Here is a 26088-nt window from a genome sequence, read left to right as displayed (position 1 = left end):
TGGCAACCACCATTCTACTCTCTGTTTCTATGAGTTCGTAGATCATACAGTATTTATCTTTCTGGCTGACTTAGTTTACTTAGCATGGTGTCCTCAAGGTCCTCAATGTTTTTGCAAATGGCAGGATTTCCTTCTTTCTCATGGATGAATAATATTCCATTGTATGTATATACCACATCTTATTTATCCATTCATCCCTCGATGGACACTTAGGTCATTTTCACATCTTGGCTACTGTGAATATGCTGCAATGAACCTGCCTCCCTCCCCTCTTAAGAAGTCTGCTTGTTCAATGGGTACCAAAGCAGTTGTTTATGTGCTACTGTCTTACAGAGATTTAGTTATTTTTTTTTAAATTCATAGTTTCCATCATTTAGAATAGAGTTCAGAGGGGCTAGGCCAGTAGACAATTCCCCAAAACAGATACTCAACTGTTCTCAGAAGTGCCCCATCCTCTGATTTCTAAGGCATCCGTTGCTACTTGGAGTTCTTCTCTTCCAATGACTTCTCTTCCAGAAGCTTCTCTCAAATCTTTATGTAACAGACTTCTGGTGGGTAAGTCCCACATCGGTGCCTCCTTCATTCCCCGGTCCTTCTCCTGGAGGCCCCCTCCCCGACACCTCTCCCCCCCATCCCACCCTCCCACCTTCCCATGCACTTCGAAGGGTGGCAGTCATAGTGTAGAGCAGGGGTTGGCAAACTATGGGCCTCAAGCCAAATCCAGCTGACGACCACCTGTTTTCGTACGGTCTGCAAGAATGTTTTTTACGTTTTTAAATAATTGGAAAAAATCAAGAGAGGAATAGTATTTCATAACATATGAAAATTACATGAAATTCAAATGCCAAGCCTACAAATAAAGTTTTACTGACACACAGCCACACTTTTTTTTTTTTTTTTTTTTGCGGTACGCGGGCTTCTCACTGCTGTGGCCTCTCCCGTTGCGGAGCACAGGCTCCGGACGCGCAGGCTCAGCGGCCATGGCTTACGGGCCCAGCCGCTCCGCGACATGTGGGATCTTCCCGGACCGGGGCACGAACCCGCGTCCCCTGCATCGGCAGGCGGACTCTCAACCACTGCGCCACCAGGAAAGCCCCACATTCATTTTTTTATGTATTGTCTATGGCTGCTTTTCTGCTACAATTGCAGAGTGGAGTGGTCGCAATACAAACCATAAGGCCGGCAAAGTCTAAAGTACATGTGTGGGTCCTTTACAATAAAAGTTCACTGACCCTTGGTTTAGACCGTGGACCCTGGAGCCAGTCTGCCTGGGGTTTGAATGTAGTTCTGCCACTAACTAACTATGTAGGCAATACCCTAACGTGTGGTGAGCCACAATTTTCACATTTGTAAGGTGGGGATGACAACAGTTCTATTTACCTCATTAGGTTGTGTGGGGATTAAACAAGTTGAACTAGAATAGGACCAGGCACAGGCCATACATGTTAATTACTGTTGTTACACTACAGCTCGTGACCGTGGAAAATCTGGTTGGTACTAAAGAAAAATTCTGGGTCAAACATTTGCTTCTTAACTGACCTCAAAGAAAAGTCTGCTGAATATGAGAGTCACCTAAAGAATAGTGTCCTTCTTACGAAGGGGCTGCAGAGTGAAACTTCTCTCCTGCCCCCAATAAAAGTCAAATGTAGGCATTTAACTTCCCGCTTTTCTATAACACATAGTCCAGGGAATCTCAACAACCAAGTAGTTTTCTTTTGTTTATTTTGTTCTGAAGAAGGTTGAATAAAGTGTTCTTTTTTTTTTCCATTTTCCTCTACAGTCATTTTCCATGTAAATATATAATTTTATGTAGTTACGATCATATTATGGTATATACAGTTGAATTATTTTACTTAAGTTTACATCTTAATTTTTCCATTTTGCTTCTTAGTTTTCACCGTCTCTTGTTTTAAACAGTTTTATGGAGATAATTTTTCAACATATATATATGTTTTTCAAGATATATATGAATATAGGTTTTTTTTTTAAAGTCAAGTAGTTTTCATTTTTTCTTCCCTATTAATCAACCCAGCTTTCATTAAACTAATGACTTCAAATTGCTATGTCATCAACTTCTCCCAAAGGGGGGCTTGGAGCACATTTAGATATTTGCAGCAAAGAGCATTCTAGAAACAAAGCTAAAAGCTTTCTGCTATGAAAGTGCTCACCAAGCATCAGTCTCACAGTGATGGGGATGAGGGTGTGAATAGCTTTAGATCCTGGCCATCATCTCCCCATTCATCAGAGAAACTGGAACTCCAGAGCCACAGAGCAGAGCCAAGGACAGACCCAGAGACGTTCACCAGAGCATTTGGGAACAGACAATAGATAGTGATGTGAGTCTGAATATGGAAAAGGTGTTTCTGGGCCTGTAGAGACCTGTTCCTTTGTCCAGTTTAGCTCATGGGTCCCAAATTACCATGCATCGCCCCATCCCTGGCTTACCCCGTCCCAAAGCATTTGCCCTTAGAAGACTGCAAAGTGGTGCTTAGAGTCAAATATATCCCCCCCCCTTTTTATTATAGTTCTAGTAACTACATTCACTCATATGTAGGATCAAAGAATGAGGCTCCTCTGTCTAGGAAAAAAAGATTTTAACAGAATCCATACCTTCTTTGAGAGAAGCAATTAAGTCAGCCAGATTTGGCAAAACAAACCTGGTAATCAAAGGAGGAAGCCAGGCTCTTGTTTTTAAAAAAAAAACTTATTTATTTATTTTTGGCTGCGTTGGGTCTTCATTGATGCGCGCGGGCTTTCTGTGAGCGGGGGCTACCCTTCGTTGTGGTGCGCGGGCTTCTCATTGCGGTGGCTTCTCTTGTTGCAGAGCACGGGCTCTAGATGCGCGGGCTTCAGTAGTTGTGACGTAGGGGCTCAGTTGCTCCGCGGCATGTGGGATCCTCCTGGACTAGGGATCGAACCTGTGTCCCCTGCATTGGCAGGCAGATTCCTATCCACTGAGCCACCAGAGAAGCCCCGGAAGCCAGGCTCTTGACAGTTGTCTGCACATCCATCTGTTCTCTTAGGCACTGTCAGGGGGAGTCACAATATTCATGTCAAACTAGTCTCCAAATTCATTTATCCTCATTTCTTTCTCCAAGGCACCTTCTAACAGAGCATGCTAGGAGTGCTTAAGTGTGTGTTTGTGTGGGTTTTGGAGTCTGAACATCCCTGCTCGTGGAATACGCTTAATGTTTCTTCTGAAAAGATATCAGAGGAAAAAGTAAAGGATATTTCTGGGAATCCTGCTGTTATTCCACCTACTCATCTAGTTGACTCTCTAATTTTAAGCCACATTTTAATAAAAGACTTTGAATAGCTCTGCTTTTATGATTTAAATGGACTTTCAAATTGGGATTTAACCATCTGATATAACAAAGTGGGTGGACTTCAGTCTTTAGAGGAAAAAGAATAAACATCCTGAAAGCTGTAACTAAAAATTTCCATTTTTCTCCAATCCTTTTATTGCAATTATTGTCACACTTGAAATATCCAGCAACCAAATTCAAACGTTAAGTTTTGCAAACAGCCTCCAATTCAAGGTGCTGGGGTAGGGGCAGGGGCGGGGTGGAGTGTGAGTGTTTTGCGGGGGAGGGGTGAGGCAGCTGAAATCATTTTGGTAGAAATCCAGCTCTACTGAATGAGCATTAACACTCTGACAGGTATTAAATTTAAAATACACCAGGGGTTACAGAACATCGGTCATCCAATTTTCTCAGACACAGGTAACTGAAGTAACTTTGTGATGCCCCTATTCCACAGCGCAAAATACTTGAGCTCCAAACGGTCCACCTGGAGTTGAGGAAGGTGTGAAGTGAGTCCTAAGGAAATATCAAAGGAAAACTTCAGTCCAGGACAACTTGGATATAAAAGGTGAAGACAGGCAGATATCACAGATGACCATGAAAATGGCAGCTCTATTTAGTAGTTGTATAACCAGCCTTCCCAGGACAGACCCCTCCCCCAGGTCCCCTGCTATAGCTCCTCTCTGAAGTACCCAGATAATTGTGTCTGATGCACATTTCCTGAGTTGTTTTACAAATGCTAAAACCCACACCAAATGGAAGAAGTTAACTACTTGATGACCAAGAGCACGTAGCCCCCAGGCCTACTGGGGCCTAAGGATAGATAGATGATGTTAACCACTGCCCTGTTAACTCACCATCAATCAACCAATCAGAGAATTGTGCACGAGCTGATCACACACCCTAGGATGCCCCTCCCTCTTTTGGCCTTTTAAAAATGTTTTGATGCAATCCATGGGGAATTTAGGTGTTTTGAGCACTAGCTGTCCTGAACTTCTTGCTTGGTGCCCTGCAATAGATGCTGCACTTTCCTTCACCACGACCCGGTTTCAGTAGATTGCTTTACTGCACATGGGCTAACAGACCCAGGACCACCCATTCCTATCTTCTTAGGGTTATCCTTGACCTGTCTGGTATCTCACACAAGGAGGCAAGATCCAGAGTTTCTAGGGCCTGAAGCCTATACAGTCAGGCTCTTAAATAATACAAACATAGATCGATAGATGATAGATAGATCCACCAAACTTTTGAAAAACATATGCTGATGAAAGTACACTGAGGGGTCCGGAAGCCTCCCTCAGTAAATCCCCTTCTGCCCACGCTACCCTCCAGTTGTTTCTACCTTCAATATATGCCAAGAACCTCTTTTCCATCTCCACCCCTAACATCTTGGACCCAACTACCTTCATGTCTTGCCTGAACTACTGAAATAGCCTTCCAACCATCTGATCTTCCTGCATCTTCCCTGGTGTCTTTACAGTCTATCCATCTCACAGCAGGCAAATTAGATTATGTCCTTGCTTGGTTCAACATCCCCCCCAAATTCTTTTTCATAGCAATATATAAAGTCCTCCCTATGCCTTTCAGGGTCCTGCTTTATTGGCTCACCCTATGTCTCTTGGAACAAGTTCCCTCCCATACTCTGCCCCTTACTAACACCTCTTGCCACCCAGGAATCCTTGCTGTTTCTCCCTGGTTTTGGAACCAGCCAAACATGCCCCCTGGCTTTTGCATTTGCTGTTCTTGATGTCTGAATACTTTCCTCTGAAATCCTCACTTCCTGCAGGTCTGTACTTCCAGGTCACTTTAGCAGAGATGCCTTCCCAGACCACTTGATATAAAACTGTAGTGCACGGCCCCCTCCAACACACACATCTGATCCTCCTTGCTTTGGATTTTTCTTTACAGGCTTAGCCTCATTTGGCATAATTTGTTCATTGTTTTACTCTCCTCCTCTAGACTATAAGCTCTATGAGGGCAGGGATTTTTTCTTTATTCACTGCTGTGCCTCCATTCTTAGAACAATGCCTGACACCTAGCAGGCACTTAATAAGTATTTATGGAAAGAAAAAGAAATTACCTAACCTGGGGAGTTAGGTTAATCATGATGTCATTGGAAGAGGAACATAAATTTGGGGGAGAGATGGTGGAATTCCTTCTGGATGTTAAGTCTCAAGTGACTGATTTCTTAAATTATCATTGCACTTGGTGAATAAATACCAATTTGGTGGTGGAGAAGACAGGAAGCCCTAGGAGTTACCCACCATGAACAAAACCTTGAAAAAAAAATTGTCAGTTACAAAGTTTGGTAACTTTGCAAAAAGTTACCAATGTTAAATGCACTGTCTTCAATGAAGTTTCACTCTATTTCACTACATGTTGATTTCATCTTCCTTTCGTGTTCCGAATAGACAGACTACAAGGGCAAAACAGTGTCTTTCAAGAGGCAGTTTCTCAGACGGTGAACGTAAACCAGCTGCTAATTTACTTTGAGGTTTTACTTCTAGGGGTGAGGTAGCAAGGGGGCCCACTCCCGCCTGGGATTCAGATCCAATCTTCATCCTTGAGGTCTCTCCAGGAGGAATTGAGTTCCGGGAGGAGAGTTTTCAGAGGACGCCCACAGTTTAGGGCAGTTCAAATGAGCAGTCCCTGCGTTTGGTTTTCTCCCAACAATACAGCTAGTGAACGAGAGCGGCTTGGATGTGCTTGGTTCCCTTCTCCGCAGGGACGCTCTTTGGGCTGCTGGGCTGTTGGAAAAGGTCTTTGTGTCGGGCTTTTCCCTTGAGCATGAGGGTCTGAGTTTCTTCAGCTGGGTCTGAATATCTTCAGCTGGGGAAGAGTCCGGGTGTTTCGGGTACACAGGATTTCCAAGTCAGGGCTCTCTACATAATTTTCCCACAGAGGCTCCCCTCGGAAACTATTTGATACTTCTGAGGAGCCCGGCTCCCTTGCATGAGTTCTTTATTTACCAGAAGACAAATGTTCCTGCCTTGAAGGCTATAAACAGTGGCCACAGGAGATCATGTCTGCCCTGGAGTCCGGCTTCCGGCTCTCGTGGTGTCAGCGAAAGCTCTAGGGGGTGAACGCAGTAGTCAACTGCTCATTCATTCAACAAATATTTATTGAGCGCCCGCGGAGTGCCAGGCACTGTGGGTGCCCCGGGGGCGAGAAACAACTCATCCTAGATCCTAGTTGCTTATTCACTCATCCTCGTTCCCCCAGATGCTCCGGCGCGCGCGGTGGGAGCGGACCCCGCATCCTCGGCCGCCCCGCCTGGGGGTGCCCGGCGCCTCCAGCGCAGCCCTCTGGACACCCGCGGCGGGGAACCCGCCCCCCGGGATCCAAGGGGTTTAGTCTGGGTGGGGAAGGCGGGGAAAAAAGCAAAACACCAGAAGGAAAAAAACCGTACCCCAGTCTGTGCTGGGGAACTGCTCCCGGGAAGTGCGCAAGGCGGAGCCAGCCCCGGCCGGGGAGAGCGCGGAGTACGGGGCGGGCCGGCGGGAGAGGCCGGGCGCCCGCGGGTCGGGGCGCGGAGGCGGCCTCGGCGGGCGGAGGGCGCGGCCTGCGGGAGGGGCCGGGGCGGTGCCGGGAGGGGCGCGCACGGCGCCGCGGCCGCCGGGCCCAGCAGGTGACCGCGGCCCGGGGTTGGAGCCGGAGCGTATCGCGGGCAGCGCCGCGAGGAGACGGCGCGCGGGGCCGGGCGAAGTTTGGCGGAACATGGCGGAAGAGTCCGGGGCGCGCAGGAGCGCGGCGCGGTGGCAGCCGGAGCCCTGGGAGCTGTAGCCGCCGCCGCCGCCGCTGCCGCGGGGCGAGGTCGCCGCCATGGCCCGCTGGATCCCGACCAAGAGGCAGAAGTACGGAGTTGGTGAGTGCTCGCCCCACCCCGCCCCCGACCCGGCCGCCGCCAAGTTCGCGGGAGCGGCCCTGCCCCGCGCAAAGTTGGGCGGCGGACGCCGGGCCACTCGGTGCTCGCCTGCCTGGGACCCGGCTCCGTCTCCCGCTGCCCGCGGGGGCGCTGAGAGGGATCGGCTCCAGCTGCAGCCGTCCCACAGAGCGGGCGGTGGGAGTCGGAGCCCTCTCCGGGAGCCCCGTGGGGGAAGTCATCCTGGGTTTGGGGAATCCGGGTGGCTAAAAGTGCAGTTGGGCTCCGGGACTGGCAATCCTGCCCCCGAACCCAAAGCTGCAGCGCTTTGCAGCGTAGAAACGTGCAAAGTGAGGGCGTTCGCCTGTGGTTCATTTGGGGCACCCAGGTCTGGTGCTCGCCCCCCTCCTCCCTGTCCGTGTGGCTTCATTCAGTACTTTGTAACCAGCCGAGGCCGGCAGAACGCGAAGTCGGCTGGCTGCCCCAGTGCTTTCTGCCCTCCCTCTTCGTAGGTTCTCTCTGAAACCTAAAGAGAAGAGTTGGGGGTAGGAAGCCGCCCTCCCCTCGTTCCTTCCAGGCACTGGGATCCTGATAGCAGTTGTAAACTGATCGGGAAACTCAGGTTGTGGTGTGGAGGTGATGGAAGCGACAGGAAGTGTGTGGCATGGGGACGGAGGTGGCTGGCCCCCGGGGCTGGTTGTGCGGACAGTCATCCCCTACCGGAGCGTGTATGGGGAGGATTTCAGACTGCCTTCAGAATTCCGATCCCGTCGTGGGATTAGATCGAGGACGTTTTATTAAGAAAACTATGACAGGTCCCATGCTAGGCACTTGGCATTCATAACAGCGGTGCTGGAGGGCCCCCAGGATGCGTGGGGAATTGCTTTTGTATTAGTTTCGATCCGAAACAAGTGGATGAGCGGGTTTTGACCCAGGTGAAAAACTTGGTCCTACTTTTATCAAGGGGTGAGGTTGCTGAGGTCTTGTGGGAAGACTGCCACTTAGCGGGGCAATTACAGTGGCTATTAGGCTTGGGTGCGATTCCCTAGTATAAACACAGTTGTGTGCGTTGAGAATTTTATCACTTCCTGTCAGGGTCATTCATTGGGCCTATTTGGAAGTTAGTCTTCGACCTCACTCCCATCCCGCCCCCATTTTTTCCCCTCACCTCAGTGGTTACTAGGGAGCGGTCCCTGAACCTGTTCTATACTTTCTGACGACTACGTCTGTTTCAGAGATACTGTATCTTAACATCTCTATGTGCATTTCAACCCTGTAGTCAGTTACAAAAAACAAACCCACCTTCTCACATTGATTACTTTTAGATTGTGATCCTTTATGTATATATGTGTATGTGTGTGTGTATATAATAACATGCATGTAATGCCTTGTTTTCCCTCTGTTGCAAACACTTTCTTTCCTTTAAATTTCTTTTAGAATCCTTGCACTCTCCTATGGTTGTAACTCAGAAATGGGTGCATGTTGTTACTTCTGCTCCAGACCATCCCCCTCTTGAATCGGTCATAAAATTTCAGACAGGTGTTCCTCATCAGGTACCAGTAAGTAGCCAGTAGTTGTGGAAATGAGTCGGAGTCAGTTTCTTTATTTGTGAGGGTTATTGGGTACTAACTCCTAAATTAAAGTAGATTTAGCAATACCTAATCAATAATTACTACTCACAAAAAAGTTATCAGTTCTAATTTTGTTTAACAGGAGAAACGCTTTCCAAAACTATTATGACTTTGGTGTAGTTAATGCAAACATATCCGAAAAATCTGGGTTTTATTGCCGTAGTCATAGGAACAAGGAGGGTATTTTCTCTTTTTAATTTTTCTTTATTTTTTTTCCTGTTCTAGAGTCTGTTATTTATCATCAGACAAGAAAAGTGAACTGAATTTCCAAAGCATATGTGGTAGCAAAATTGCCCCAAGATATAATTTGGGAAATTTATTTCACTAGACACAATAGGTTCTGATTAATCTGGATTTGACACAAGGGCCCACTGTTAGGACAGATGAGCTGATGAGATCAATGTCCATTGTTTATTCCTAAAACACATGGTTGTTCATATTACCTCCATGCTTGGAAGCCTTCCTTGACCTACCGGGGTAATGTCTAAACTGAGCCCAGTTTTCAAGGTTCTGAGAATCCAGTTCAGCAATATCTTCACAAACCATCTCTCTCACAGCTTCTTCCGTCAACCCTCCGGCGCAGACACTGCCCTTCTCCCTCTTGTGCAATATCCCATGGAGAGTCCCTCCTTTGGGACTTTGCTCCCCTGTGCTTGTCCCCTGTTCAGAGTGCCCTCCCACCTCTGCATCCCACAATCCGGCCTTTCACCCAGGCCTCAAAGCCCTACCCACTGCCTCCTTCAGATTTGGTGTTCCCCGGACCTCCTAACCTTCACGCCTCTCCCTCACCATTCCTACATTTTATTACTTATCCTTTGGTTCAGTGAATCAGAAGGTTATGGTTTTGTATTCCTGTGACTCGAGAGGGACACCGCTATGGAACATGCGTTCAGTAACTGGCTGTCCTTGGCGTTGGGGTGGCGTTCTAAATTGCCAACCTAATTTCTATGATGATTTAGTGCAGTTTTTTTCCCCATTAGGTTTCAGCATCTCATTCACTCCAATATGACTTTTATTTTGTTCTGTTAGATCCATCCCTCCATCCGTTAGATGGATGAAGCGAGAGCCTTCAGTCTGTCTTTATCTTTGCAAGTAAAAAAAAGGAGGTGTGCTGCTGAGAAAACAGGCATGGAGTAGACAGACTTGCTTAAATATGATTGGGGAAACTGGCTTGTTGGACTTATGGTGGGGGGATTATTGTCCTTTCTGAGGGTCTGCTGGACAGATTTCGTTTCTGCTGGAAGGAAACCATGTGATGGCCGTTTTGAAGCATGTTAATGACTTACAGCTCCTCTGCGTGAGGGTAGTGTTTGATCTCAGTTTGAACTGTGCACGGTGAAGCTAGCTGTCTCTACTTATCTTGGTGCCACTATTGGCTATCCCTGACAGCTAGATTTTTCTACAGGGACTGAAATGCAACATGTCTGGGCTTTCTTATTTCTTCAACTGTTGACTCAACCTCTAGCATCAGGTGGGCTTAAATGACCTATTGTCGGTTATCGTAATAGGACCACAGACTTGGTTCTTTAAACTTCTGGGCCATTAGTGCCCTGATGTGAAGTGCTGAGTGCTGAGGGCTGCCCCACAGCCATGGAAAACTCTTTTCTTTCTCCCTTCATTTTTTTTTTTCTTGTTTTCTTTTCCTTTATTATTTCTCTCATTTTGCGTGTTTTAAGATATGAAGGTGGAAAACTTTTATTTAGATGTTAAGCAAACAGTGATACATTTATCGAAACATTTCTTAAGTCTGTTCCCAAACAAGCTGTTTCTATTAAGAACAGACCCAGATTATGTTGATGATGGAACCTTTGCAAAATCATTCATTATTGTTGGGTGGGATTTGTCCTATACGTTTTTATATTGTGATAAAAGGTAGTTTGGGGGAATATTTGCTTCACTGTTAGCTTTTCGACTATTTCGCTGTGCTAGGCCCAGTTAGTCTAAGAGCATTTAACTTTGTAGATTCTCAAATGTTAGTGTAAAAACCCAAACTGGATTCTTGTGCTTTGTTAATGCACTGAGGTGTGCTGTGGGTCCCCATTCAGTTCTTCCTCACCACCGGCACCGTGTTCCATAGACTCTAGCTGGAGGGGTGGAATTTGGTCTCAGAATGATTAGTTCAGTTCCCTTTTAAAGAGAGGAACTTGATGCCTAAAGAGGTAAAGTGAATTGCTTAACATAAGTTGTTCTTACTTTTTTGGTTACATGAATGCCTTTGGCCAATCAGGTTAAACCCTTAAGGTGGCCCACTTTCTCAGAACAATGTTCTTAATTGCATAAAGTCAAATATGAAGGACTGAAAATTGAAGCCACCTGTAATTGAACTACAGCTGTCAAGATAGTTTTCAAAAATTTGTGATATTGTAATATATGTGCTTCTTTATTAATGCATAATAACTACCCTACTTTTGAATTAGTGATGAGCATATACAATTTTTCAAGATATCTGTAGTAACCATAATATAGGAAAATGCCTGTGATTTCTTTAATAAATTTTTTATTGGAGTAGAGTTGATTTACAATATTGAGTTAGTTTCAGGTGCACAGTAAAGTGAATCATCTATACCTATACATATATCCATTCTTTTTCAGATTCTTGTCCCATATAGGTTATTACAGAATACCGAATAGAGTTCCCTGTGCTATACAGTAGGTCCTTGTTAGTTATCAATTTTATATATAGTAGTGTGTATTTGTTAATCCCAATCTCCTAATATATCACTTCCCCCTCAACGTTTCCCTTTTGATAACCATAAGTTTGATTTTAAGATCTGTGAGTCTGTTTTTGTCTTGTAAAAAAGTTCATTTGTATCATTTTTTATTAGATTCCACATATAAGTGATATCATATGATATTTGTCTTTGTCTGACTTACTTAGTATGATAATCTCTGTGTCCATCCATGTTGCTGCAAATGGCATTATTTCATTCTTTTTTATGGTGGAGTAATATCCCATTGTGTGTATATACTACATCTTCTTTATCCATTCCTCTGTCGATGGACATTTAGGTTGCTTCCATGTCTTGGCTGTTGTAAATAGTGCTGCAATGAACATTCGGGTGCACGTATCTTTTCAAATTACTGTTTTCTCCAGATATATGTCCAAGAGTGGGATTGCTGAACCATATGGTAGTTCTATATGTAGTTTTTAAAGGAACCTCCATACTCTTCTCCATAATGTTTGTACCAGTTTACATTCCCACCAACAGTGGAGGAGAGTTTAATTTATTTTTTAATTGAAGTACAGTTGATTTACAGTGGTGTTAGTTTCAGGTGTATAGCAAAGTTATACGTATATATATCTTTTCTTTTTCAGATTCTTTTCCATTACAGCTTATTACAAGATATTGAATATAGTTCTCTGTGCTCTACAGTAGGCCCTTGTCGGTTATCTATTTTATATATAAGACACCTGTGATTTCAGTTGAGGCCAGCGTCAGCAGTACACCTGTGGTTTATTGCCTCTGGTCATCATTGAAGTAAATGCTGAGTGTCAGAAAACAGAGATGTAGCTTTTTTTCCCTTTTCAAGTCCATGGATCCTCTGAATTTGAACACAGATTAAGAATCCTTGGCTATGAAGATCACACAGCTAGTTAGTTACAGAACCAGTTAGTAACATGACCAAGCTAGATATTATACAATTGTAATGAATTGAAGAAGTCCTTGCCCTAATACATTCATGTTTTAACAACATTGAGGCTGAGAATAAAAGGAATAGAGAATTAATATTTATTAGGCATTTACCTCATGAAAGGCACTGCTCTGAGCCCTTTATTTCAGTCTGTCCCAGGTACATGTGGGGCTCTTGGAGACACTTTCGGGTGGCCCATGAGGTTAAAACTTTTTTGGTAACAATACTAAGATGTTATTGGCCTGTCTTTACTCTGTTCTGGTATGAGTATACAGTATAGTTTCCCAGAGGCTACATTGAGTGTGATACTGGGACAGATAGAATGCAGAAGCAGGTATGAGAATCCAAAGGCCTTTTGTGAAGCCAGACATCAAAGAGATTTACAAATATGCAAAGCAATGCTGCTCTTCTAAGTGTTTTTGTTTGGAAAAGTAGTTTGATCTAAAATATATATATTGCTAGCATGTATTGGGGTTTATTATGGTTACTTTAATTAACGAATAAGTATTTTTAAAATTTCTCGATTGAATTTCTATTATGATAAATAGTGACAGATATAACCCACATAAAAACTCTTTGGAATTCTCAATAACTTTTCAGAGTGTTAAAGGGGTTCTGAGACTCAAAACTTTCAACACTGCTGCTTTACACATTATTTCATTAAATCATTGTGATAATGCTGTAATTCTCATATATTGTCTCCTTTCCAGATAAGAAAACTAAGGTTCATACAGGATAAATTTTTCATCCATATGCATATAATCTCACTCCTAAGCCCCAAATCAACTCCATATGTGTTTCCCAAACTTCTTGTTCATCTGTCACTTTGATCTCTGCCATGTCCAGTGTTGACGTGAAACAAATAGACTGCCAGTTAGTTCTCCAGCAAAAAATGGATTTATTCAGAATCAGCAAAGAATTGCAATTCAGGGTTTGCAACCCTCAGTGCGTCTGCAAGCCACATGCACATCCCTGCAACCAGGAGAGGAGAACTCTTTTATAGAGGGGAAAAGGAAGTTGGGAGGGCTGTAGTAAACAAAGAGTCCATTGGAGGAATTGAGTGTTTGAGGTACAGTGGCTTTTCATTGGCTGAGTTGTGACAGGCTCCCACTGGCTTAGCTCTTGCCGGGCAAGAAGGGGAAGTCTTTCTTCCTGTTGGGCTCTGCTATCCTGTAGGGTGCCACGGCTTCCACTTCTGGCCTCCTGACTATTTTATTTTATTTTTTTTTATTTTTATTTATTTATTTTTTCCTCCTGACTATTTTAATTGATGTTTCTGTTTCTGTATTAATTTTTACACCAGGTACTCTTGTGTAGCTGCTTCATGCCTATTGCCTTACCCATTTGCCTTCTCTTTTTTTGTTGTTGTTAGTTCGTAAGTATTAGAGCTTAATTTCTTTATCTTTTTTAAGATAAAAATAAATATAAGTAAAAGTTCTGATACTTTATTCTTGAGTCCCAAAGGACTATCTTATATACTCACTTTTGGAGGCTTACTTTTGAAGGAACCATCTCTTTCTTCCCCATTGAATTTATTATTTTTTTAATTTTTATTTTATATTGGAGTATAGTTGATTTACCATGTTGTGTTAGTTTCAGGTGTACAGCAAAGTGATTCAGTTATACATATACATATATCCTTTCTTTTCAGGTTATTTCAGGTTATTTTCCTGAAAATTGTTACAGGTTGTTACAGAATGTTGAGTACAGTTCTCTGTGGTATGCAGTAGGTCCTTGTTGATTATCTATTTTATATAAAGCAGTGTGTTTATGTTAATCCCAAAGTCCTAATTTATCCATCCCCCTCTACCTTTCCTCTTTGGTTACCATAAGTTTGTTTTCTAAGTCTGTTTTGAAAATAAGTTCATTTGTATCATTTTTTTAGGTTACACATATAAGTGGAATTTGTTATTTTCTACTTAATATTTTATGTTGCCTGTTTTTTTTTTTTTTTTTTTTTTGTGGTCCGCGGGCCTCTCACTGCTGTGGCCTCTTCCGTTGCGGAGCACAGGCTCCGGACGCGCAGGCTCAGCGGCCAGGGCTCACGGGCCCAGCCGCTCCGCGGCGTGTGGGATCTTCCCGGACAGGGGCACGAACCCGTGTTTCCTGCATCGGCAGGCGGACTCTCAACCACTACGCCACCAGGGAAGCCCTGCCTGTTTTTTTATTTTTACTTAAAACAGTGATTGAAAAAGAAAACCTTACATTCCTGCCATTAAAGGGGAACCAGCATCACTTGCTCCAGAAAGTGGCAACCTTAAAAATAAAGGCAACAAAAATAAAATAGCAGTATATTGGATTCTGGCTCCATGCTGTTGGCCATCAAACCGTTTTCTCCATTAAAGAGGGAGGAGGCTGGTGCCCAACTTTCTCTTCGATATACTGTGGATTCTCGTTATTTGTGGTAGTTAATGTTCTGTAAAGTCCCCAAGAACACTGACTTAGCTAATATGTTACCATTGCTCCTAGGGGTAATACAAGGTCAGGTTCCTGTGAGCCTCTGGTCACGTTTTCATCAGCTGATCAACATATAACCATATGTCATGTGTGTTTCTGTTTAAGGTTTAAAGACCTTAAACAGAAGGTTTACATCGCTGATGCACTAACATTGAACTCACGGGCCCACGCCCTATATGTAAACTCAAGCCTGAAGGAAGCTTATCTAACACATGCATTTTCTCTGTAAGGTAAATCACAGCCTTTTTGGGCTTGGGAACACGACACAGCACTTCAGCACTATGCTTGGGGGCCATTTAAATAGCAAAATCATTAACAGAAAGCACAAAATAAGAAAAACATGGCACTAAAGTTAAGACCATGCGAAGGACTCTGGTTTACAGTGTGAGAACTGAAACAAAAAGGCAGTGTCCCCTTGTCCAACCTCAGATGGGAACTTGCATGTCACATTTTGCCCCTCTGCACATGACTGGGAATGACCTCGAAAGTACCAGGATGTTGATTTGGGGGTTAAGTAAATTTTAGCGAGTGGGAGAATTCACAAATACCATAGAATCTGCGAATAATGAGGATCAACCTGTAGTTAGGTAAAAAAGAATTAAAAATGGAATAACATTCCTGTATTATTCAGGCGTCTGTTGGAATAATCCCTCCTTAGAGCTTTCTGAGGACCCCAGCTAAAGACACTACTGTCTTGGGCTTCCCTGGTGGCGCAGTGGTTGAGAGTCCGCCTGCCGATGCAGGGGACACGGGTTCGTGCCCCGGTCCGGGAAGATCCCACATGCCGCGGAGCGGCTGGGCCCGTGAGCCATGGCCGCTGAGCCTGTGCGTCTGGAGCCTGTGCTCCGCAACGGGAGAGGCCACAACAGTGAGAGGCCTGCGTACCGCAAAAAAAAAAAAAAAAAAAAAAAAAAGACACTTACTGTCTTTATGTCTCTCCTTTTCCCTAATTGTCCTATTTGTTTATTTGTTTGTGTTTACTGTCTGTCTCCCATACTGGAATATAGAGTTATGAGGACAGGAACTTTATCCTTTTCATTAGTGCTCCCCCCGCTCCCAGGATGGCACCTGGCACGTGGTCAGCACTCAGTAAATAAATGATGAAGGAATAAATGAATGCCGTTATCTACCTAAATTTGTCTTGTGTGCCGGAAGAGGAAATTTTCCCCCACATTATGGAAAATTTTGCCCTACGTGCACTTCCAATGAGATACAGTCAAAAGCAGTAAGAAGGATTTCCCTGGTGGTGCAGTGGTGAAGAATCCGCCTGCCAATGCAGGGGACACGGGTTCGATCCCTGGTCCGGGAGACTCCCACATGCTGTGGAGCAACTAAGCCTGTGCGCCACAACTACTGAGCCTGCGCTCTAGAGCCTGCGAGCCACAGCTACTGAATCCTGTGCGCTTAGAGCCCGTGCTCCGCCAACAAGAAAAGCCACTGCAATGAGAAGCCCGTGCACTGCAACAAAGAGTAGCCCCTGCTCGTCACAACAAAGACCCAACACAGCCCAAAATAAATAAATAAATAAATAAAAATTTAAAAAAATGCAATAAGAAAAGGAACATTTAAAGAATAGATAAAAGAGATTTAATAACTGTTTAAGCAAAGGATTGTGTGAGCACCGTGGGGTGGGAAAGGAATTGAAATCCTGAATAATGCATTCTTGGGAAGGGAACAATGGTAATTTGCTGCTGTTCCTTTTTATTTCTTCATTATTTGTGGAGGCTTCCTGGAGGAAGATGTGTTGTAGGATTGGCTAAATGGAAAGAAAAGGCTTGACCACGGTGGTGAATAGGGTTTAGGAGGTTCTGACTCATTGGATTAGTTCGTTGAGCACGAGTTGGAAAGGAACAGTGCAATCTAATGGAAGAAACAAGGCATTTAAATTCATCCGTTACTTCCCATTACCCAAAAGGAGTTGAGATGCCTTACGATAAGCACATCTATACTGTATGCAGGGTAATTAAACAAAAAATATGAGATCACAAGTAACGTGGAGAAGAAAAGTAATTTAGAGTACTGGTGAGGGGCTTCGAAGCAAAGGTAGTAGTTACTCAAAATTTACAGAAGGCTTTTTGTAGTGGTCCTATCTGCCTACATGTTAGCTGCAACTTAATTTGTGCTTTCTCCTCATCTAAATTTTCAGAAACAAACCAGTGGGGTTTCAGGGTAAGGACTCAAATCTCATTACAATGATTTTTTTCCATAAAGGAAAAATTTTCCAACTTCTAGTTTTTTCTCCAGCAATACCCAATATAATAACACAATAACTTTATACATATAAAATATTTTAGTACTGTCAAAAGAATAAGAAGAGGAATATGGGTCAAAATCTCTTATAACTCATTTCAGTTCTTCAAAATGAGTTGTAATAGAATTATAATAGAATTTGACCCCTATCTATGGGCCACAAACTTGAGTATGGTCACATAGTTTGTTTTTCACTAAATATTTAAAAGGAGGGAAAAATAGTTTTCTCCCTCACCAAATAGGTAAAATCACCTATGAAATGTGCGCTGTGTGTGGACATTAAAGGCTATGATAAATCCTTTGGGAGTCCTTTAACCTTGGTTTATAAGTATTAACTTCCAGCATACCTCAGGAATAATAGGGTTTTAGTTTTAAGCTTAAAAAAGTGCTTTTGAGATCAGGCTAAGAAATGCTTTTGAGGCAGAGATTTGGGTGAGCAAAAGCAGAGGATGCTTGCGTTAATTTAATTTTTCCAAGTGATGTCCAGGTCACGTCTTCTCAGAGCCTGGGCTGGCCATCAGCTCACTCAGACGATCGTCCGAATTGCTGGCAGCCAGTACCTAAGCAAGAGGCAAAAGTAATCTTTGGGGCTTCCCTGGTGGCGCAGTGTTTGGGGGTCCGCCTGCCGATGCAGGGGACACGGGTTCGTGCCCCGGTCCGGGAAGATCCCACATGCCGCGGAGCGGCTGGGCCCGTGAGCCACGGCCGCTGAGCCTGCGCGTCCGGAGCCTGTGCTCCGCCACGGGAGAGGCCACAACAGTGAGAGGCCCGCGTACCGCAACAACAACAAAAAAGTGATCTTTGTCTTTTCACAAACCTCCGTGCCATCGCAAAGCTGCTGTTGTTCGGATGCGTCCACCTTTCTGGGTTGTGCCGTTTTCTCTTACATTTCCATGCTCCCCAAGGGACTGGAAGATGCCCAAGACGCCCTCTAAGAATCTTGGTTGTCTACTTTTTTTTTTTTTTGCGGTACACGGGCCTCTCACTGTTGTGGCCTCTCCCATTGCGGACCACAGGCTCCGGACGCGCAGGCTCAACGGCCGTGACTCACGGGCCCAGCCACTCCGCGGCATGTGGGATCCTCCCGGACCGGGGCACGAACCCATGGTCCCCTGCATCGGCAGGCGGACTCTCAACCACTGCGCCACCAGGGAAGCCCCTACTTTTCGTCTTTTAAAACAACTTGATACTGTACAGTCAGGGAACCATACTCAATATCTTGTAATAGCCTATAATGGAAGATAATGTAAAAAAAAAAAAGGATATATATACGTATAACTGAATCAGTTTACTGTGCAGCTGAAACTAACACAACATTGTAAATCAACTGTATTTCAATTAAAAAAAAACAAAAACTCGAGGGAAGGAAATTGCAGCAGAGATTGACTCCCTCTTGTAAATAACTCTTTGCTGACTCACCCAAGGTGAATGCATCCCCCCGACTGTTTTGTTACCTGTGTACCTGGGGCAGGATGCGTTGTCTTTTATTTGTACTTTCTGTGAGCCTGGAACTAGAGGGCTGTCACTCCCCAGCCTTCCTGCCACAGACCAGTTATAAGAATAAGTCATAGAAATCTAACTTGTTTGCCCTTTTGTGTCTAGAATCATAAAAGATTAAGAGCTAGATTCTCTATGTATCACCTCTTGGCTAACACTTTATTTTATTGGAAAAGTATGCCCCAGAGGCATAAAATGACTTCAGCAAAATCCCAGAGCTCGTAGCAAATGTCTTGCTTGTCTTAACTTGTCTTCTAGCTGCTTCCTTTTTCTTCATAACTCTGGAGAAAGTAAGTTTCTTTATCATGTCTACATAAGGTTCTTAAGAATAAGTTCTCTCCACACAGGAGGAAGGCTGTGTCATCCCTGGGTTTTTTCCAGGTGGAGGTTTTGTTATAAACAAGATCCAGCTATTAAATCATCTCCCCCCGTTTTTTCTGAGATATAAGTGACATATAATATTCTGTTTGTTTCAGGTGTACAGTATCATTTTTTGATATTTGTTTATATTGTGAAATGATCACACAGTAACTCTGGTTAGCATCAATCACCCCACAGAGTTACAAATTACTTTCTTTTTTTCATGAGAACTTAAAAATTCTACTCTCTTAGTAGCTATTATTAACTGTAGTCAGCATGCTGTACATCACATTCCCAGGACTTATTTATCTTATAACTGGAAGTTTGTACCTTTTGACCACATTCACCAATCTCTCCTCCCCCAACCCCGCGTCCACCTGGCAACCACCAGTCTGTTCTCTGTATTTATGTTGTTGTGGTTTTTAGATTCCACATATGAGTAATATTATAGAGTATTTGTCTTTCATTCTCTGACTTATTTCACTAAGCACAGCGACCTCAAGGTCCACTGATGTCATTGCAAATGGCAGGATTTCCTTGTATTTTATGGTTATTCCATATTTTTGTGTTAGTGTTTTTGTTTCCTTCAGGTAGATGCCCAGAAGCGGAATTGCTAGATCATATGATAGTTCTGTTTTCGATTTTTTTGAGAAACCTCCATACTGTTCTCCATAGCGGCTGCACCAATTTACATTCCCACCAGCAGTGCACAGGGGCTCTCTTTTCTCCACTCTCGCCAGTGATCGTTATCTCTTGTCTTTTTGATAGGCCATTCTGACAGATGTGAGGTGAGATCTCATTGTGGTTTTGATTTGCATTTCCCTGATGATTAGTGATGTTGAGCATCTTTTGGCCATCTGTATGTCTTTGAAAAAATGTCTATTTAGATCCTCTGCCCATTTTTCGATTGGATTATTTGTTTTTTTTTGTTTTTGATATTGAATGAGTTCTTTACCTATTTTGGACATTAACCCCTTATCAGATGTATGATTTATGAATATTTTCTTCCTTTCGGTTGGTTGCCTTTTCATTTTGTTGACGGTTTCTTTTGCCAAGCACCTTCCCCTTTTGAAGCGTTCTGGAAAGGGAGTGTGTTCAGAGGTCTGAGGCTGCAAAGTGGAAGTCATGCTGTGCGTTCTGTGGTGGTCACAATGTCTCAGGCCGGCAGCGGGCCCCATGTCTTTGGTCCTCAGCACTGTGGTGTTGACATTGATGTCAGTCACAAAATCAATAAGTAGCGTGACATTCTCGTGATGTTACAGGCATGTTTGAGAACAGGTGTTACTGTGGTTTACAAGGTGCTGATGGGCAAAGGGAGAATTGTGTATTGATCATAAAGGATTATAATTATAGTGCTGACCTGGAAGTGAAAGCCCATTGGCGTTCTTTTAGACTTGTGTTTTGAACAAAATGATGATGCTTTATTCTGAACACTTGACCTGGGAGCAGGTTGGGTAAGGCTCCTTGGCCTGACTGCCCTGAGCTTTGAGCTTCCTTCAGACCAGGTGCAGATAGCAGGTGCCCTTGCTCTTTACTGTGTTAAGCAGAGGAGACTGTGCCTCAGAGCATGACAGCATGATTCACTTTGGTTAGTTTCCATTTCTTAGGTCCTGAGGCACAGTGTCTGTGAATTACATGGTTATATACATATTTTTCAGTCAGTGGATACTAGAAGCATAGTTAAACATTTATTGTTTTTTTCAAATAAATTTGTTTATTTTATTTATTTATTTGGCTGCGTTGGGTCTTTGTTGCTGTGCGTGGGCTTTCTCTAGTTGTGGCGATCCAGGGCTACTCTTTGTTGCAGTGCGTGGGCTTCTCATTGCGGTGGCTTCTCTTGTTGTGGAGCACGGGCTCTAGGTGCACGGGCTTCAGTAGTTGTGGCACATGGACTAAGTAGTTGTGGCGTGCAGGCTCAGTAGCTGTGGCTCACGGGCTTAGCTGCTCTGCGGCATGTGGGATCTTCCTGGACCAGGGATCAAACCCGTGTCCCCTGCATTGGCAGGCGGATTCTTAACCACTGCGCCACCAGGGAAGCCCACATTTATTGGTTTTTAAAAAGGGATCCTAAGGCTTAAAAATGTTGGGAACTTTGGTATAATTGAAGTTCTAATGTGCTGGGTCTTTTTAAAAAATAATTAATTAATTAATTTATTTATGGCTGCATTGAGTCTTTGTTGCTGTGTGTGGGCTTTCTTTAGTTGCGGTGAGCGGGGGGGCCACTCTTCATTGCAGTGCGCGGGCTTCAGTAGTTGTGGCACGTGGGCCCAGCAGTTTCGGCTCGCGGGCTCCACAGCGCAGCTGTGGTGCATGGGCTTAGTTGCTCCGTGGCATGTGGGATCTTCCCAGACCAGGGCTCGAACCTGTGTCCCCTCCCCTGGCAGGAGGATTCCCAACTACTGTGCCACCAGGGAAGCCCCTGTACTGGGTCTTATAATAATACTGTGTGCGCAGTTCACCGTGATTTGAAAATCCAATTAAAATTGGTACAGCCTCTGTCAAATATTGATTTAAAAATGCACACACCTTTTGACTTAGCGACTCCATTTCTATGAGTTTGTCCTACAGATGTACTAACACATGTGAGCAATGGTATACGGACAGGATTATTCATGACAGCATTCTTTATAATAAAGACATGAAAGCAGCTTAAATGGGAATCAGTTGGGCATGGGTTGTTACTTATGAAACATGCATACAGTGGAACACCGTACAGCCATTAAAAAGCATCAGACTCAGTGACAGAGTGTCTGCTAAAGATGACAATGGCATTCAGTGATTAAAGGCTGATCTCTTCAAAAAGTGGTGCTGAGTTAGTTGGTTATCTATATTGAAAAAATGTACTGGACTCCTACTTAATGCCATATAAAGGATTGATTCCAAATGTCTGAAAGGTAAAACAGTGAAAGCTTTCAGAAAAGAAAAGCATAAGAGAACATCTTGACCTTGGAGTAGGCAGAGATTTCTTAAAGGGACACAAAAAACACTAACTTTAAAAGAAACACAAATTATCCTGAGTCATATTAAAATTAAGAACTTCTGTTCACGGAAAGACACCCTTAAGAAGAGATTAAAAAGACAACCCACAGAGTAGAACGAAGACAGTCCCAATACACATATCTAACCTGTTGTGAATATGTGAAGAAATATTAATCAATAAGAGAAAACAATAACCCAATTGAAAAATGGGAAAAAGACTTGAATAGGCATTTCACAAAAAATGATAATCCAAAGTCCAATAAATATTTGGAAAGGTGTTGATCTCCATGTGTCATCACAGAGATGCAAACGTACTGCTAGACAACTACAACCTCACCAGAAGGGCTAAATTGGGGGGAAAAAACCCCCACAAACAACCCCAAAAAACAGAAATTCCAACTGTTGGCAGGATCTATGGCAATAGGGAGCCTCATGCACTGGTGGGAGTGTAAATTGATGCAACCACTTTATTTTGTTTTGTTTTTTTACAAGTTTATTTTATTTTTGGCTGTGTTGGGTCTTCATTGCTGTGCGCAGGCTTTTCTCTGGTTGTGGCGAGCGGGGGCTACTCTTCGTTGTGGTGCGCGGGCTTCTCATTGCGGTGGCTTCTCTTGTTGCGGAGCACGGGATCTAGGCATGCGGGCTTCAGTAGTTGTGGCACGTGGGCTCAGTAGTTGTGGCACGTGGGCTCAGTAGTTGTGGCTCACAGGCTCTAGAGCGCAGGCTCGGTAGTTGTGGTGCACAGACTTAGTTGTTCCGTGGCATGTGGGATCTTCCCGGACCAGGGCTGGAACCCGTGTCCCCTGCATTGGCAGATGCTTAACCACTGTGCCAACCGGGAAGCCCCCTTCCTGTATTCTTGATGACCATCCGTGATTGAATACTCTTTGCTTTCTACAATTCAGTTAATTACTTACGACACATTCTTTCTCTCTGCTTATCATCAAAACCCAATCCAAGATTTTGCTTCAGTTAAGGGCAAAATGGAATTTTCATGTTTATACCAGTCTCATCTCTTTATAATCCTAAAATTTAAAACTCGTGGAATCACATCTCATTTTGATTTGCTGGTTGTTTTTAGGATCTAAATGGCTTTTTTTTTTTTTTTTGCGGTACGCGGGCCTCTCACCGCCGTGGCCTCTCCCGTTGCGGAGCACAGGCTCCGGACGTGCAGGCTCAGCGGCCATGGCTCACGGGCCCAGCCGCTCCGTGGCACGCGGGATCCCCCCAGACCGGGGCACAAACCCGCGCCCCCCGCATCGGCAGGTGGACTCCCAACCACTGTGCCACCAGGGAAGCCCTAAATGGCTATTTTATGGTGGGTAAGATCTCAGACTTTGACTCCTCTATCTGTTTGAAGACAATAAAATATGATGCCACAGTCCTATTTTGTTAAGGTAATGGACATCCTGGTGCAGACACAAGACTTGGTCTTATGTTACATAAAATAAAGTATTTCACTAATGAAACAGAACATTGTGTGTGTGTGTGTGTATAGTTTCTGTAGTCTAACAGCATCACTAATATGACATGCCTTAAAAATGTAAATCGTGTTTTGAGTTACTGAAGAAGATTGAGATGCAGATGTTGATTTGCTCGGGGACACATGGTAAGCTGACATCAGAACCAAGGTTACTGTTTACAGTCCTGCAGACCATAGTTTGTGCCTTGTGGCCAAGCCATGCTTAAAATCAGAATCGTCAAGGGAGAGGCAAAAGCCATTTGCTACAGAGTGAAGTTTTGGAGAGCAGCTTCTAGTGGTTTGGAATTTAGAAGTCCAAGCCTACTAACTTTTATTACTGTTTGCGTTTGTGAGATCATAGAAGGCTCTGAGCCAAGTGAGGAGGTAGGAATAAGATTAGCACACTTCCTGGTGCAGTGGGCAGTACGTAATCATTATCTGAAAGTTCACTAGGCGGGAGCCTGCCCGCCAGTAGGCTGGCCTGGCAATCAGGTGCCCGTGTTTGCAGAGCAGGCTTGATTCCTGAGTAGGGAAGGTTGGTTTGCGCTGAGTCCATCCTCAAAGGTCCAGACTAGATTCTAGTATTTCCAATTTCAAAGCCCCTAAGGCTGGACCTGGCCTGGGCTTGCAAGAATCTCCATGGAACATGTTTGAATTCCTAGGGGTCTCTGGGTGATGGGACTTTTGTCTCTGTTCCTGTACTTTTTTTTTTTTTTTGATATTTATTTTTACTATTATATTTCTTTGGCCGTGCCACACAGTTTGTGGGATCTTAGTTCCCCGACCAGGGATTGAACCCGTGCCACAGTAGTGAAAGCACTGAGTCTTAATCCTAGACTGCCAGAGAGTTCCCTCCTGTACTTTTAGGTAGCACTCTCTTACTGGCTTAGAATAGTCTGGGATCCTAAGAGGTATAAATAAATAATAAATTCACACATAACTAACTGGACTCATTAACATGGATGTATTGACTCAGGCCAACTGGAATTTGAATGTGCACTCCCTATGACTTTTCTCTGAGCACATGTTATGTTCCAGGGGCCCATGGGGTGGTTATTATATAAGATAAGGAATGTATAGAGAATCCATGGAGTGGACAGGGCTTCAGACCAGCTGGTTGCCTTCGCTTTGGCCTGACAGAGCGCCACAATATACGTCATCTCCAGCCTCGTGAATTCAGAGACATTTGGGACCAGTAGCCCTAGGCCAGCCATTTCTGGTCCTACCACACAGATTATAATAGAATCAGAAAATAGGAATCCATTGAGGACAGAATCCTGAATGACTATCTTGTGGGCCTGTAGCCTTCCTTAAAGAAGACTGGTAGCTACTTCAGTTGAAGAGTTGTCTGCATTAGAATACTCTGGAATGAATTTTCTTTTTCTTTTCTTTTTAAGGCATTTATATAATGATTTAGAGACCTAATGTACTTTAGTTTTAAAAATATTTATTTATTTGGCTAGGCTGGGTCTTCGTTGTGGCACGTGGGATCTTCGTTGTGGCATGTGGGAGCTTTTGTAGTTGTGGCATGCGGGATCTTTTGTAGTTGTGGCATGCAGACTCTTAGTTGTGGCATGCAGGATCTTTGTTGCGGCATGTGGGATCTAGTTCCCAGACCAGGGATGGAACCTGGGCCCCCCTGCATTGGGAGTGCAGAGTCTTACCCACTGGACCACCAGGAAAGTCCCTGGAATCATTTTTCAAGAACCTTGCATGCCCTGAGAGAGGCTGGTTCCTGCTTCATCTTTTGCAACGTGAGGATTGTCAGTCAAGCTTGTTTTCAAACTACTTGATAGCTTCAGGGAGGTCTCTTTGTAAGCTCACAAATTCAGAAATGCTTTTGAGCCTGCAGAAGAATTCTTTTCATGTTTGAGCTCTGATCGAAGCCAAGTGCCTTGGAAATTTTGAATCTGTCTCTTATTTCCTTTCCTGAATTAGATATGCGCCTGCTCACTCAGTTCAGATGTGACAGCATGGCTTATTTCAGAAGCAAATGGCCCACTCCTTGAAGCAAACCATAATCCCATCACCTTTCTCTCTGGACATTTTGATTTTGATTTAAAGCTGATTTAATTAATTAATTTATTTATAATTAATTAATTAATTAATGGCTAGACCAGGTCCTGGTCGCAGCATGCGGGATCTTTAGTTGCGGCATGCGTGCAGGATCTAGTTCCCTGACCACGGATCGAACCCAGGCCCCCTGCATTGGGAGCATGGAGTCTTACCCATTGGACCACCAGGAAAGTCCCTAAAGCGGATTTTAGACCAGGAAAACAGCCCCTCATTTGTTGCTCAAAGGACTAAATTTTTAAGGATCAAATCAGAGTGTGTTAGGGAGGACATCTGGACAGGTGAACTTTTGCTTTCATTTGTTTTCTTTGTTCCCTTCTTTACTTCTAGATGGATTTCTTTTAGATCCCAGGGGGCAAAATTCCACGTTGAGGAGGCTTTAGCTACCAGTTATAAAGTCTTAGGAAAGTACAGCATCTCTGTGGTCCTATCTTCCTAAAACCACGCCTATCAAGAAAAGACAGGGCCTCCCTGGTGGTGCAGTAGTTGAGGGTCCCCTGCCGATGCAGGGGACACGGGTTCGTGCCCCTGTCCAGGAAGATCCCACATGCTGCGGAGCGGCTGGGCCCGTGAGCCATGGCC

At 44.0% G+C, this 26088-nt stretch overlaps 1 protein-coding gene across 1 annotated transcript in view; it reads left to right on the top strand.

The window, feature by feature from the left end:
• The first annotated feature begins 5493 nt into the window (after nucleotides 1-5493).
• The window catches only part of DOCK5 (dedicator of cytokinesis 5), a 224045-nt gene continuing 203450 nt past the window's right edge, over nucleotides 5494-26088 (top strand). Inside the window, exon 1 of the mRNA XM_079927762.1 lies at nucleotides 5494-7167. Coding sequence (XP_079783888.1) covers nucleotides 7125-7167 — 43 coding nt within the window. The 5' untranslated portion in view covers nucleotides 5494-7124. The remainder of the gene's footprint in view (nucleotides 7168-26088) is intronic.

The sequence above is a fragment of the Stenella coeruleoalba genome (genome assembly GCF_951394435.1).
Source record: "Stenella coeruleoalba genome assembly, chromosome: 7".
NCBI lineage: Eukaryota > Metazoa > Chordata > Mammalia > Artiodactyla > Delphinidae > Stenella > Stenella coeruleoalba.
Note: the sequence above shows the minus strand (reverse complement) of the source record. Positions and strands in the feature narration are given on the sequence as shown.